The following is a 16792-nucleotide window of genomic DNA, read 5'->3' as shown; positions in this document are numbered from 1 at the left end:
CCCCAGGTCCTTTTCCGCCAGGCAGCTTTTCCAGCATGCAAGAGGGAACCACGTCTCTACCTGTCAAAGGAGGCCGGTGGGAAAAGGCAGGCTGCAGCAGCCCAGCCGCGTGGGACACCTCCGCTCTGCAGCAGTCAGCACCCCACAGTGCAAGCTCCTGCCACGTACGGGGTCGTGGGGAAGGAGCGGTGGCCCTCAAAGCCCTGACCTTGCGTGTGCAAAAAAGGGTCTAAATCTATCACAGCATCCCAGGAGAGGGTGTGAAATGATACATTGTCTCAGCCTTTACAGTAGGCAGGACTGCAGTTTTATGTTAGGGTGGGTTTTTTGGTTGGGATACTTTTTGGCATCTAATAATGAAAAAGTATGATGGAACGGCAGTGTACAATACTGTACAGATTAGATATTCAAATGAAGGAGTGTGACTTAGGACCCCACACGGCCAAGAAGTTCAGTGATGAGTGAATTTGTCAAAAGAAAGATCTGGTTCCTTGAAACTGAAATGAGTTTCTAATTCAGACCAAATGATTTTCAGCTGGAAATAAAAAGAGGAAACTATATCACAAGTAAAAATCTTTTGATAGGTGATAAAGTGTTTTAATATTTCCTTTTGAAACTGATGTAAATAAATAAGTTAAGGAAGAGTGGCAACTAACCTGAGGACATGGTCAAATATTTTTAGTGAATACAGCATTGCACATTTACCTTAAATGCGTGGTTCTTTTAAATCAGCCCTCTATACTCCTCCAAACTTGATTTTTGCACTTTCAGTTCATTCTGAATTAATTTTTCCTAGTTCATCAGCCAACCAAAAAACACCCACAAGCCCATTATTTTAGATTCCCAAGTAGAGCTGCGTAAAGAGTGACAGTGAAGAAAAGTCACTTTGCTGTCATTGTTTATTTTTGTTATGTAACTGGAATAAATTATATTAGAAATGAATGTATTTGCTGGCATAGCAACAACACCAAAAGTTATTCTACTATTTCCAGTCCCAAATATTAAAACAAAAAAAAATTCATAACCTAACAAGAATCATAAGAGTGGTTTAGATATTATTATCCTGAATTTTAGAGTAGATTTATTTCAACTATTCCCTCCCCACCCTTTTGGTTTTTTAAATGGAAGCTGGGGTTCTCATGAAATTTTGTTTCTCATGGCTGTGCTTTTAAGAGAAAGAGTGGAACATCACAAAAGTCACAATAAAATTAAAAAATAAAATCACGGGGTCTCTTGTGGGGGATGAGGGGTGGGGAAAGGGTGCCCTAATGCTGAAATGAAATTTTCTAGTCTTAAAATCAGATTATGGGGATTGCAGCCATCCCATACTCAAATTTAAAATGAGTCTTGTACCTTACAGCTCTACGTCTGGATATCTGATACGTGTGAAGTTGGGTGGAGCAAAGTAAAAGAACTAGTTTATAACGTCTTGTTATAAATAAGGAAATCCAGTAAAAATAGGTGAAACAACATTTGTGTTTCATGAACAAGCTCGCTGCTACAGTCCTTTCCATCACAGAGATACATAGCACTTACAGAATCAGGTTTATGTCTGAACTTTATCATGTTTAAGAATCATGGCTTTCTTTACTAGGAAAAGTGCAGACTATCACATAACATTTTTGCAAAGGCTTGCATTTTTCTTTAAACTTGTGATTTCCTCACTAGCTTAAAATGCTTCTTGCAAGTGCTACTTTTCAAAGCAACTTCACATGGAGAAATCTATTTTAAGGCATTCGTTAATTCAACATCAGTGAAGTGTGGAGTGAAACAAAAATGAAGTCATTGTTCGTTTTAGGATTATTTATGTCATATTCAATTGGTGGGGGAAATTTTGCAGAGCTCTGTTTCTTTTCTCAATTTTATTCCAACAGCTTGGTGCACTTATTAATTCTTATGGCTTTCATTATTTAAATGAAGATGATGTACAGTTCTCCGTTTCCTTTTCTGGGGTCCTTTTCGTCTTCTCTGAATAATTTCTCCATCTGGATGCATGCTCAGCCCTTGTCATGAATCACAGATAAAGCAGAAATCCATTATTGTCATCCCATTTGTTGTCTTTGTGTGTTTGAGTAACTGGTTTAGCCCCAGCCATGCAAGTTATTTTATGTGGACATACTCCAGAACCAAAGCAGTTATAGGGAATTAGCAGTGCATTCTAACACAAAAATTAGGATAAGCATTCATTTTTTCTGTTCTTAGGCATGCTTATGTGGGTGATTTTTAACATTTTCTTCAATCAGGATCTGGTATAGCTGAAGCTTGGATGTATGATGTGGTTTTCCTTCAGGTTACACGATAATGGAAACCTTCTTCCTAAGCTAGAGTTGTCTTTAACCATACCGCAGTTTTGTTTATGATCATATTGCATGTGTGACTTCTAGTAAAATATTCTTTTTTTGTGGTTTGCAATTTCTCATGTGATTTTAGGTTTTAAAATGTCTCCCCTAGTCTCCTGTTATCATACAGTGCATAGTCAGTGCAAAGTTTTATGCTTGGTGCATAGAGCACTTCATCTCAAAATTACATGTTATTTGCTTAATTTGGTATTTCTATTTACACTAACTCTAACTTTCCACTTGGATCTTATGATCAGCTTCCAATTTATTTCTACTGTAGCATCCGGACAGTTGCTATTTATGTCTTTCTAGTTTTTCCAGTGTGTTCATTCTGGTGAAAGTGTCCATCTCATCACAGCTGCATTATAGATTCACGTTTCCAGAATAATACATGTGTTAAAAATATTTTAAGTCATAGGTTTTTGTATGTGTAAGAGAGACTTAAGCGTTGCAGATCTTAGTTTTCAGACTCCTAGATCACTAGGGGAATCCACAGCCTCGAGTGGCTCTAGGCACAAGCTGACAAGGCACTTCCTCCACGTCAAATAGGCTATGTGTTGATATGTTGGTGGACAGGGGGGACAGACCAGTCCCAAACCTGCTGCCTGCATTTCTGCCTGTACCAAAGCCCTGAAGAACGAAAAGTATTGCTTTTTCTGTGGGAGGAACTTGAACGTGCAGGGCAGCAGCAGCTGCTCAGGAGCAAGGCTGGAGGCACCGCTTGCTGGCTGCAGTAAGAGCGTGTTGATCCTATGCTCCTCCGTGTAATTTTACATTCTGACTTCTCCCAGCTTCTTTTGTGGCAAGACAGCTCTAGCCCATCCCTCATATTTCAGACAGCAAAATTCAGTTTTGCCTGTATTGTCGAGATGGCAGCTCTGCCTTTGAGACAGGTATATAGACTATTCTTCTGCAAAGCATAAAAGAACTAAGCTCCTAAGAAGAGCAAACATGTCCCAAAAAACACAAACAAAAAACAAACAAACAAAAGAAGATAAATTAACCTCTGCAACTTAGATGAGTGCTCTTATTATTGAGGTAGCAAATAAAAAGGAAGTATCCATGTGTTCTCTAACAGTTTGGCCAAGGTTGAAAGAACAGGAGAACAAAGGCATTATATTATGGCATGGAGCAAAAGAAGCTTTAAAATACTGTTTCAGGAAGGGATGATAAAACATTTAGGCTGGTCTGAAAAAAACTATAAACCTTTCAAAATAGCAAACACTATAGCTAAGACTTTCAAAATGGGCTTAGAAGCATGGTTCTTGCTAAAATTAGTGGGAGCTGTGCATCTACATCCATAATGGCTTTGAAATCTCAGCCTGTCATATTCCTTGTTAGTCTTTTCCCTCATCAGGCATTTAGGAAGGAAAACATTTTCTGTGACTGAAAACACAAGTAGTTGTCTGTCCAGAACTACTGGAAACCAAGCCAAGTTTTCTTAAGTGCTAGGCAGGCTATACGGTACATATTAATTCATTTAAGAACAACTGAAAACTGTTTAAAGCCTTGTAAAGGAAATTAGGGGGCACAAGTGTTAGACTTTCATATGTTCGTACAAAAATGCATGAGGTTCCTAGTGCATTGTAAAATGAAGGAGCAAAGAAGGCCAAAGTCTTTAACCATCTGAAACAATCTAATCATCCTCTGGAAACGCACTGTTTGGGGTGACGATGTTAACTGAAAATGGAGTGATTAAATAAAGTCAGGCTGATAAATCTCCTGAGTACTACTAACTTCTTTGTAATATCATTGCAGATGAGTAGTAGGACTGGTGTCTCAAGTCTAAAAGCTATGACATTCAGAGAAAGGTAGTTGAAGCCTGCCATTCCAAAGCCCTGGGTACATGTTCAGATATTATCAATGCAAATTTTACAGCCAACAATTTGCATCAAGATAAAAATTAATTCTTCTTTTGGCTGCCTTGGGATCCATCCATGAGAGAGCACAGGAAGAAATAATAGATTTGTAAGTGACTATCAACCATGACTTTAAGACAGGGAGCAAGATAAACAGAAAAAACCTGCTCTCTCCCCCACACAGCTTTCACACCAGCGAACACCAGTGAAGACCAATAGACTTTTTGTCTCATAAAAGCATACAAAAATGCGAATACAGACAGAAAAGGAGAAGTGATTTTCAATAGAAAGAGCCCTGATTGAAGGCAGTCCAATTCCAGCAGCTCCTATTAAGCACAGACTACCAGTTTAAGAATCACAGCTTCCTCCAGCTCTGTGAGAACTCAAAGAGAAAGAGAGAGAGTGGATTCTGATGACACCAAATACCCAAACGATTTAGTATTTTATAGTCAAAATTGCGGTATGCATTGTCCCTAGAAGCTGACTGGAAGACAGTGCAGACTGTAAGTAAAGACATCGTGAACTTCTGCAATTCCATATTATTGCTTTCAGGACATTTTAAGATGCCTTAGGACAGAGACCCAGGTAAAAAGCACAGTAGTAATTCTGGTTTGAGGTGACAAAGGCATATGAATGCATTGCCTCTGAAAGAGTAGATGACAGACTTCTGATGCAGATAAAAGACACAGATTTTATGCTATGTGCTTATTCTCTTCCATGAATCTCTAAGAACAAATGACCAGACGTTAAGTATCTAAACAGAGAAAAGCTGCAGCTGTTCAAGAAACTATATCACCTCCACTTTTGGGGGGGGGTATTTTTTCTGAATATCATCAATTAGAGATTCAGTTGCAAGCATTTGCCCTTCTTTAATTCATCTTACTCTTTGAGCTAGTCCCCTGCAATGGCTGGCTAAATTAAAACAGACAAAGAGCTAGCTGAGTGCCCCTTGCATATCTGAATCGTTCATCTCATCACCATTTCTGCCAACCAGCCTTCTCCAAACACAGGAGAGTGCAGAACTTTGAAGGAGGTACCCATGAAGTCGGTGAAAACATGACTCAAACCCAGGAGATTCTCTAGGACACAGAAACCTGAAGCCACTCAAAAATCACTGCACGTATTCCTGGCAGGCTTCAGAATGAGAATAAAAACAATTCAAAGTCAACTAATAGACCAAAATGATTCAGCATGGTTGCTTGATTTTAATTCAACATATTAGTTAGTAAGTGCAGTCCCTGTATTAAGCCTGTCTTCCAACCTAAAAACCTTAAAAATACCAGATTTTGCTCGGTCTACTTGTAAAGGTGTATTTTGTATTAACAGAGCTTAAAATGCTGCAGTGGTGAATTATCTAATACTCTCTGCATTGGGAGAAGTTATCATCCTACTCCTCAAAAAAACCTCTCTGGCAAGTTTTTCTGGTAGGCATCCCCATAGGTTTTTCTTAGTCCCTCTGCTTATTACTAGGGAGAACAAGGACCAGCTTCTGTAGCTCCCACAAAGGTCTCTAAGAGCCTCACTAACCAACCCTGATATCAATGACTAACTTTAATAAGGATCTTGGGCATTAGACCACTGACAGTTTAATTCTTTATTCTTAGAATTATCACTACTGATTATTGTTAGTTTATATATATTGAACTGATGGTGTATAATCTAAATATTTTATATGTATTTGAAATTGTCTTTTTACTCATGATTCAAAATATCATTTATTGCTCCATATTTCTAGCATACCATTAAATCAGTGCATTCATTGTGCTTCTGCACAGGAAGTTTAGAAAATATCACTCTCCAAATAATTTGTTTTCTGCACTGCTTATCTCCAAGATAAGTAATTTGGATATAAATCCGTTTTCTAAGTGTGAAACAGAAGGCAACCTACAGTCATCATGACTACTCATCAGTCTCTTTAGAGTAACCCTACTGGGAGGCAGTTCAGAATCTTCACTTTATTTAATCCCCTGGTTTCTCTTTGGACAATAGCAAATAAAGGCTCCAATTATACAGGTGGTTGTTGCACGGACAACTTCTTCCCAAAGGTCTTGATTCTACAAAGCACAAGGAGTTTTAGAGTTGCAGAGCCACTGAAATACTTAAGCGCTGATGTAACTTTAAGGGAGCAAGTGTACTGATTTCAGTGAGACCATTAGCATAACTACGTTTTGAATCAGCATACAGCCAGTATTTCTGACTCAGGAAAGTGCCAATGCACACTTAGTTTTACATGTAATCAAGAAAGCCCCCTAGCCTGAGGTTAAGCAAAAGGCTTTCGCAGCACTGAATATCCATGAGAGAATACATATTTTTTGCTACCAAGACGACATAAAAATATAATACAGAAACAAAAGGCAACATATATGGTTACCAACTCAGTGAGCTGTCCTCATTTTCATATATTCCAAATGTAAAAAAGATACATCAATGCACGGTTGCAACTCAGCATAATTAAAAGTGGATTTGAATTACCTCAGGCTGTTCTCTCCTTGCTTACATTCACAGACAAAACCAAATAAAGGCAATGCTACTACTGTTTGTTAGGACCTTGCAGCTCTTCTATCACACTGAGTTTCTTTGTAAGCCAGTGACTCCTGTGAACTAGCTGCAAAAGACCCAGCAGCTGATCTCAGTTTGAGGACAAGCTGAGCTACAGGTGTGTAACAAAAACTTTTGGAGCAACATGAGGATTTTATCAGAAGCTGCTTTAAGGGATGGCTCTCCTAGAAAGCTCAGAAGCACCTCAAGAGATCATTTGGTTGTCCCAAGGCAAGATTAGCTCTAATCACATCATTCTTCACTAATGCATGTTCAACCTGTTCTTAAAGACTTCCAGTGATAGACATTGCTCCTTATCTTCTGTAGGCAATCCAGTGCTGTGCTTCACAATCCCTCTTCTTTGAATATCTTAGATGTCTTAGGTAACTCTCCCTTGCTTTAATACGTGCTATTAAAATAGAAATAAAGTCCTATTAAATAAAAGCCTGCAGCAGATATGGAGAGGAATTTATTCCTTGCTTCTTTACATTCTTCATACATTTGAAAACTTTATTGTTAATCTTCCCATAATCTTCATTTCTCCAGACCAAACAGACGTAATTCCTTTCCACTTTCTTCTTAGACTGTGTTCCCTAGGTCTCTGTTTATCATCTTGGGGATCCTGGGAACCCCGTATTTCAGCCACTTACTTTGGGCTCCGGCAAAACCAGCAATTTTTCTGAGTATGATTGCAAAGCACTTTGAAAAAAATCATTTGTGTGACTATATGCAAACTACAGTTGTATTTAACTACAGTACAACTATCACTCCCTATGGATCGAAGATTTAGATCACCTTTTGCGGATGAAAACCCCTACTGGATTTTGTGCACTCTCAGAAAAAGCCGTCACTGGTTCCACTGCACTCAGTGACTTGGTTAGAGGAAAAACAACAGAAGCAGAAAGCTTTGGCTAAATAAGAATGATATATCAAAACACCCAATATTTTAATGAAAGAAACTGAATATCCACACATTTGCACTTCTGTACAATTTTTGTGATATATATATATAATTTTAAGCTGTTTACAAATAACATTTAATGCTTCAAATATTACATAATGTTGATATTATATTTCTAGCAGAAATAAATATATTGCACTTAAAAAGAAACTTTTCATTAGATGTTGCTTCATAGTTTATGTTCATAACTTCTTTTTCCATAAAAAGATTTCCCCCTACCCCCACCCCATACACACAAACACACACTTCAGTACATGGTGAATGTGCTCACGCAATGCATTATAAACAACAAAGTCAACACAGCAAACAGCAGAACTGTGGTACATTCTGTTAAAGAGGTTACATCCAGTTTTTTACCTTCCTTTTTTTAAACCAAATCTTTCCTCGTGTTTCTGAAGGTACAATTAAAAAAAAAAAAAAAGAAAAAGAAAAGATTGTTTAAATGTGCTAAAGGTAAAATACAGCAAACTGTATTTTTTGTCCTTAAACTACCATAAAAAGTTACTTCAGAGTTTACTTAATTCAATGCTTAATTTTCTTTTAAAAAGATAAAATAAAGAAAAAGGAGTTGTCATTTGATAAACTAGAGACTATATGCAAGGACAGTTTATCACAGAGTAATACATAAATCCTCTGGCCAGCAAGTAAGTGGTTAGTAAAGAAACCACACTCCTGGAGCAGAAAACACTCTGTAAGGAACAGTGAGAATAAGATCTCACCAAAACCAAAAATAATCTTGCAGCGAGTCAATGTCATCCTTCTGCAGATGATGAGTATAAGCGCTGTGGCCACAACTTCCTCCCAGATAAGGAGCCCTAAGTGTTACACTGATCTCACTGTTGCTTTTACCCCTTATCTAGGGGTAAATTACCACAATTTATATTAACTTACAGTTTTGGAAAGCTCCCCAAGTTTTTGCAATAATTTTCAGTGACATTTTTGTTTCCCTATAGTACACACACATAAAGAGGATGTAGTGCATAATCAAGCCAAAAGTGCCAGCCAAAATGTTTTCAGTTTAAAAGAGGTTCATGTTCAAATGCTGGTTAGTGTTTGCTGGATGTTGGAAGCTGCAACATCTTATGTGTACACGCTCATGCAGTGTCCCAGCTTCCATGGATAAAGCCTCCTGGGAAAAAATTTGCTATTGCATTTCGTAGACTGTATTACCAAGTATGTTAACTATCATACAACACACCATCTTTGAACTCGTGAAAAAACATTTCCATTAGAAACTCTGCACCTTTATCCACTTGGTCTGTGCTTGTTTGTCAGTTTATACCTAGAAAAGTACCACTGAAACCAGGGGCATTGAATTTCTGTCTTTGACAGTGACTCAGGCCATAAAAAGCAATACTGCAAACCAAACAGCCAAATTTAAAATGTTTTTTATGTCTAGCTTCTCTCAGGGCTCCAAAAGTAGTAGAAAAAAAATTTCAGACAAATGCATCTAAGTCAGTTTTGTTAGTCTTTGGGATGCTTTTGTTGGATTAAAGACCTGAGGCTGTTGACTATCTATGGCTAAAAGGGTAATCCAGAAAACACCCAAAGGTACTTGTAACACTTTGGTTGATAATCTTATCATTCTCTTTGAAAAGCACATTCAGGCATGTTCTCTCCACCCTTTTAAAAAAAAAAAAAAAACCACAACAACATAAACCAGCACCAGTTTGCTCAGCCAAGAGAGCTCATAACGGTGAAGAGCACTTCTCATGGGATATGAAATGTGAATTATATTGGAAAATAAACTCTAGATTATATTTGGCTTTCCTAGACCATCTACCAGCAACAGATGTTCTCTCCTGAAAGTGATATAATTTTGACAGCAGTACAGCAACTCCTTAAATAAATTACTGAGTTATTGTCAAAGTAGTACAGATAATTTTTTTTAGGAAAAGCGATTTCACTCTTTAACCAATTAATTACGAATTTACATTCATTTTCTTCCAGTTGTGAAATCAATGCTAAAGCTGATTTGTAGTTGTTTTTTAGTCTTTTTGGTAGAGTTCCTATATTGTTGCTGTCACTACAGTCACTGTTCTTACAGTTAGACTTTAGGTAAGAATGTTGAATGAAATCCTGTCTCCATTACAGCCAAGAAATTTGTGGCTGACTTCGGTGGGGCAGGAATTTTATCCCTGGAACCACTCTCATGGTTCTGCCCCTGCCCCTGGCCACAGGACGGTGAGAGGGACAGGGACAAGAAACCTTGCGAGGTGGCCAGACCTCTTCACTGGGCGTCCTGTTGCCTCTGTGAACTTAGTCCCTTCCACCTCAACTCTACACAACAGGTTTTGGAGGTAGGATTGTGAGAGCAAAGAAGAGGCGGAGAGAACTGGACATACCTATTGACCTTATTCCTGGGGAAGGCTCTCAAAAGCTGCCTTCGTTCCCTTGCTTGGGATCTGCCCATGATTCTGCATTAGTGGGGAACCCAGTTGGTTTCTGGTGCAAAGGAATTAAACCATCAGAGAGCAGCATATACCAGAAAGCAGTGCGGGGAGGGATGAGCATGCTGAGACGGACTTGATCTGACTGGAAAAATCAAGCTGTGGATTTTTAACAGATAGTTCTGCGTCATCTACAATATGAAACTCATTACAGAGAATTTGGATGAGGAGTTGGTCTTATCATGTTTTTATATAGGGACAGTCTGTTGCCATATTTTTTCAGATATGAATCGCATTTTATTTGTAGTGAAAAGCACTTGTCTTTCATTTAATATTTTTGTAAATGATGTTGTCAAAACCCAGTTTCGTTTTGCAGGAAGAGCCTGGGGAATTTTCTCTGAAACAGTATCAGGGGCATTTCTGCATGCCAAATATTGGTGTTTCCAGAGCAGGGACTGGGACAGGGCTAAAGAGATTGTACGGTTCATTTCTCTGAATTTGCTTCATGAAGGAAGGACAGGTCAATGTATGAGCAGGCATTATGTGACTTGTAAAGCGTGCCTAAGTCAGTCTACCTGTTTCAAACTTATTTCTGGAGTCATGTGAAAGCTGCCTACTTACTTGACCATTTCCTGGTGGAAGTATCAGCATTAAAGCTACCGACTTGAATTCTGAACCTAACCATATCCCCTGCAACTCCAGATAAGTTAATGGAGCTGCAGAACAAAAGAGATAAAAGAAATAGAATTTCCCCACAGGCTTTAGTGCATGTCCTAATAGGACCTTCACACAACTCTTACAGAAGTCAAGCAACTGAAGGAGAGGGATTAAAAGTTTCTTCCAAATCTCCCGTGAAATTCTCATTTCTGTGGAATCATATATGTACTTGAAGAGTTTTTTTGTTGTGGGGCCAGTATCATCTAATTTCCTGAAAAATAGGGGGCTTATATCAAAACGGGTCATGAATAGGCACAACCTTGCAACATGCATTGTTCAGGTGATTCTGACAGCCTGGAGAAAAATCTAATATTTGGATACATCAAGCCCAAATCAGTGTCTGATTTTAAAACATTTAAATACTGCAGGGCCTGGCTTATTATATGCATTTATGGAACTCCTTGTAGTAGCTCTGAACCCAGAAACTGTAAATAAAAGTTCGTTTTCATTCACATACAGAGCACAAATGTTGCAAATTGCCTCCGGTCATTTTTTACCAGCAGGTCCAACAGTGAGTAAAGGGAAATTAGGATGATGCTGCAGATAACTGAGGTAATTGAAATGGTCAATTTGACGAGATTTTAAATTCAACTACTGGGAAATACATAAAGATGCCCCTTATCTGTGGGATGTAAGTACTGGCCTACAATAGAAACTGGGAAAAGCCTGGGAGGTTGTCCTTGCTCAGTGTGATCAGGCATTTAAGACGAGGCAATGGGACAAAAAAAAAGGCAGGTGACTTGCCTTGCACTTCACTGAGATGGGAGATAGGTGACTCAGTGTACTGCACTCCGCTTGTTACCATATGATACCAACACGCAGTCGTCAAAAGTAGAGGAGAATAGTGCCAAAAAAGACTGTTTTCTATTCTGTGTTCCAGCTCTACACAGATCTTTAATATATGAGGTTGGATTGCTAGTTCTTTTTTATCAGTAGATGTGTTATCATCTATAACTCGGATGCAACTCTACACAGAAACTCTGTGTTGACTTCTTATTTACAGTGAAATCCCAGCTCCCGCCGTGCAGAAAACCAGCATCGCACTGGTACTCTTTTCAGCAGTGCAAAGGATTCATGCTAGCTCTCTTCAGAGACGTCAGTTTTTCTTATACCTCTACAGTTCCTCTGTTGCATCGGATATAACGTACTAGAAAAAGTACTTTGAATGAGAACCTTAATTACTAACTCAAAAAAGGCAGATATGAATAAAAAAAATTACATGTGAAGTACTGCACTGGTATTTTCCCAAGGAAACTCCACCATTCTACTGGGACATGGAAAAAGAGACAGTACAACCCTCATTTTCCTGGCCAAACAGCTTGTATAATAACAGCCATGACCAAATCCAAGAAAATCAGAAGAAGTGGAAGGATGCTCCAATGCCACTCCTCTTATACCAGTCCATTGATTATAGTTTGATCTAGAGAGTTTACAGACTGATCTAGCCTGAAATTAGGTTATCTTGGTACACATTTGCAGCTAGAAAGAGGTCTTCAGTGGCAAGCGCAGCAGCAAACAAGCACTGATTTGATATCTTGGGTTTCTAAGTTTAAGTAACAGAATTTCCCAAATCAACATTTTCCTTCATCATACCTTAATAGACAGTTAAATTGCTTCTCCTAGGGTATAGGACAAACTTTTTTTTAGATTGAAGGACAGAATCCATCATTACTGCTACAGTTCTGTAACACAGTTCTTTTTTGGAACCGACAGTGTTTTGTGAAAGAAACAAAGAAAAAAAGACAGACTTGTTAATAATCTTCTCTTTGGGATTATAGTAGCAACTAAGAAATACTGCTTTTGGTGAATATAAGCCAGTCTTTTAAAAAGGACAGTGGCCTTCTCCACTTTTTCCCATTCCCAGCAAATGTATGCTGAGATAGCCTAAAACATGCTCAAAGTTATAGCAATACATTTTTTTCTGTTTAGAGCTCATCAGTCACAAGAGGAGATGAAGATGAGTAAGAGTATTGCCTTTTTCAGAATTCTTCTAGCGTATGAAAAAAGACCTATACACAATTAATTTGTACACTGCTGCATACACATAATCTCTTTCCGCTAGGTATAATGCACCTTTGGAACAAGCTGCACGGGACCGAAAATCCTGGGAACTTTGGGATCCATTTTGGCTGTGTTACACGTAGATCTGTGAGCAGCTCCAAGCTGCATGCTCGCTTCTTGTGATCCCTCAACGGAGGAATCTATATCCATAATGTATTTTCTTAGCTGGTTTGTTACGAGTTCAGCACTCCTGCCACAGGCCTTTCAGGAAGGTCCCTTGTATTTTTCATACCAAACTTGCTTGTTTAAAAATCTCATGTTTCTCTTGTCTTACATCAGTCATACAAACGGCGTCATCACTGCGGAGGAGTGACGCAGTCCCTGGATAGCTGCATAAGGACCCTGCTGAAAATAATGGTGGTACCTCGGCATGTGGAAGGAAGGGAAAGTGGGGCCACTACCTTGCATGGAGCTGGCTATAGCAGAGGGTGTAAGAGGCATTCCCAGGCGGCTGTATGGAGGCAGAGATCCTTGGATTGGATGAGGAATGGGTGTAGCTATGGATGCAGTGCTGGTACCCAGGGCACTCAAAGACTGTGGATGCTGAAATCCAGGAAAACTGGTTGAGGAGGATACCCAGGAACTGAGGGACAGGTTATCAGATGTTGTAAAAGCTGACCCTGCAAGCAAAGAGAAAGAATGCCTGACGTTTGCACTGCAACGCACAAAGCTGGTAAAATAGCAAAAAGGGAGAAAGTCTTTCACAGCAAGGCTAATTATAATGACGACTTGTCATTGGAAATACTTCCCAAATACTTCTCCTTACATCTTTCTTTATATTATTATTTGCCAGTTGCTGTCTTTTATCACTGCGTCTTAGACAAATTTCCATTTTAAGAAGCTGGTTGCTGTGGCTTGAGCAGTTAAATCAGTTTTGCACATTGGACATTTTTGGTATGAAACACTGAAGAACCTTGCAATGCTGCCACTAAACACTGAAGCGTCTACTCTGATGTGGAATCTCACTGCATTGCATCCCTGTTTTGCATCCTTTTTTTTTTACCCCAGTAAAACTTGTCAACACTGCATCTTTTCACTCAGCTTGACTTTTTCCAAAATATAGAACAAAAAATTCTAAAATGTCAAAACATTTGTTATTTTTCCAACTGTGTACAGTGCTCTAAGAAATAACAGTGATGCTAAATCATAGTAAGAGGTGTGTGTTTTAAGTGAAATGCACAAAAATATTAAAAACTTGCTCCCAGGGTAATTATCTACTTTTGATCAAATGGAAGTGGTTTCTTTGGTATTTTTTAAATCTGAAAAGTTCCAAAAATTCTTTTCACAAATCTTCCACTTCTTTGAAACACTTTTTCTCTGAAGATTGCAAAATCAGAAAAAAAGGAAAAATGGTATCTTTAAATTAGAACTAGTTACTTATTTTATTTTGACAGTAAAATTTTTGGGAAACCGATGAATAATTTGTTTTGATAATTATACATGGTCATTTTCAAATAATCTGGTGATGGTGTTGCCCTTCACCTCTGCAGTTCCTCTATGCATCTGGTCATCATCAGATGTCTGATTTCTAAAAATGGGGAATACAATAAAATCCTATAAATAAACTCTTATTTTTTATTCCTCTTCAAACAGTAATTCAACTCATGACCCTTCTGTATTTTCTTTCTTGTCCAGCTTTGTCCATTGAGAAAATGTTTCTTCAAGAAATAAATTTACTGGCAAGAATATTTGGCAAAATATAATTTCAAGCCAGTATTGCAAAACATTCTGAGAAAACAAATTTTACAACAGGTATTCCTTTCATAAAACTGATTCTAGAAGGTAGGTTCATCCAAATTGAATGAAAAAAATTGAGTGAAAAGTAAAGTTTACCTGTCAAGGTAAACTTATTGGAATTATGTTTATCGTAGCCACGTACTCAAAACTAAACTATGAGCAATAGAAAGAAACAATAGAAAGAAAAAATGCAGATTATTATTTAAAAAAAAAAATCATAAATCTCTTTAGGGATATGTTCTCAAATCAGAAAGAGAGCTACTCTTGATTAATTCCTCCTCTGCTTAATGAAACAAGTAAAATGGCCCAGCAACAGGACAGAGAAATTGTGTCGGGTCAGCAGTAGAAACAGACTTGAACCAAATCCTGACCCCACCACTGAACCAAACCCTAACTGCTGGGAGGTTAAGATCCAGAGCCAAACTGTAAGGATAACACCATACTCGCAGACCAGAGCAAACCCCTTTACAAATCAGGGGATACCTGGGCATTATTGCACTACAGGGAAAGCGGGATGCGAATCTGGATTTGACGAGAAGGTTTACATTTGGCTCTGTTCCAGGCGGCTACCATGAATCCTGCGTGTGGATGCTGGAGCACAGGCACCCAGACATTATGCATTAAAGGGTTTTAACGGGATTTATATATTTCATATCTGTTAATTCCTTTGGAAACAGACTTCTTGTGATAAATATACTACTGAAGGCAAGCCAGTTCCATCTGAAGATGGCTGAAGTTGGCTGAGATGAGAATGCTCTGGATGTAATTAGAAATAAATAGCAGTGATAGACTTTCTTTGTTCTACACAGAACAAAGTATGTTATTCCTTCTCATGAGGAAGGGCCCTCATAAGGGCCCTTTCCTCCTCCAACTGCAGTGGTCTCTAATTGCAACCTAGTACTCCAAAAAGTCTCACGTGCCACGTTTGCCAGCAGCAAGGAAATGTGCTGTAGTAATTCTGAGGCCGTCGAGGCCTCAGAGAGCTTGTAACACACACCACTCAGCAGCGTGTTTGTATTTGGTTGTCAACTCTCATACATATGGAAGGACACCCCTCAATTTTCCATGCAAGGTAGTTTTCAAATGCATCAGAAGAAATAAAAATGTCCGTGGAGTTACAATGAGATCGCTATTTCTCTCCTCATATCTTTGAGGACTTTTCCTTATTTAAAGACACCAGACCTAAACAGAGAGTGAAGGCAGTACAAGGTACTCATCTGCAAGAGCAGTATGTTTTACCCTCTGTGCATGCCTCTGGTTGCCCAGAGCAATCACGTCCTATGTTAGCATATGGCTCCCAGATTAGAAAAAAGTTGTTTGCCACAACTCATCATCTTCCTCACTTACTCATTTCCCATATTGCAAGCAAATGCAGAACTGTACTCTGCATATATTATACATAAAATTAATTTTAATAAACTATTCCTTCATCCTGTGACACCTTCCTCGGGATTCTCTTCAGAAGAGAAGGGCTCTAAAGGCCAGTTCTCACACTGAGGTTCACCTCATGCACCCAAAGGAGGACATCATACCAGGGAAAAATATAATTCTTGGACACACCAGGGAGAAATATAATTCTTGGAGAGAAGGTGCCTTGCTCTGAGCACTTCTGGTAAGGGAAAATTTAACAGTGTCTTCAACAATAACTGGCCTCGGATCTAAGCTGACGTGAAGCGAGGTAATCCCCCAGAAGTATGTGAAAGGATGGCATTGTACCAGCTGAGGAGTTCCTCCAGAAACTCCGCAATCTAAGGAACTGCTCTTGGAATAGACGTGTATGAACAAGCCGACCTAATCACATTTTGTTGAAGAGCAACTCGTGGTTAAAAATAAGTGTGTTTTCCCTGCACAAGTCCAAAGAGCTTATGATCAGAAATAATGCTGTTATCTTAGCAACACTGTATGAAGTTAGAGGACAAGACAAGGGCACTGCCAGTCGGAAGGCAGATAGAACTGCTTTACCTCAAGTGGCTGTTGCATATCAGGCAGGTCACGAAGTCAACGTGCAAAGTATAATGCAACGCAAGTTTGTGCTAGTCAACGATCCCACAGGATGGGTTTGAGATCTATTTCCAGTGGCAAATTATGACAGGTGCAATTTGTCCAGCAAGTATCCCCACAAAGAACAGCTCTGCCTTGCTACTATTTTTGCGACTGCTAAAGTAGACAAACCATTTGATAAAGCATTTG

At 38.8% G+C, this 16792-nt stretch overlaps 1 protein-coding gene across 1 annotated transcript in view; it reads right to left on the bottom strand.

Annotated features, from left to right (window-relative positions):
• Positions 1-13144: 13144 nt before the first annotated feature.
• Positions 13145-16792, bottom strand: part of TBX20 (T-box 20) — a gene marked incomplete at its 5' end in the record, with an annotated part of 31778 nt that continues 28130 nt past the window's right edge. The window contains one exon of the mRNA XM_009577106.1: positions 13145-13485. Coding sequence (XP_009575401.1) covers positions 13145-13485 — 341 coding nt within the window. The remainder of the gene's footprint in view (positions 13486-16792) is intronic.

Source organism: Fulmarus glacialis, unplaced genomic scaffold, assembly GCF_000690835.1.
Source record: "Fulmarus glacialis isolate BGI_N327 unplaced genomic scaffold, ASM69083v1 scaffold23054, whole genome shotgun sequence".
Lineage (NCBI taxonomy): Eukaryota > Metazoa > Chordata > Aves > Procellariiformes > Procellariidae > Fulmarus > Fulmarus glacialis.
The sequence above is the reverse complement of the archived record's forward strand: the minus strand, read 5'-3'. Positions and strand labels throughout refer to the sequence as shown.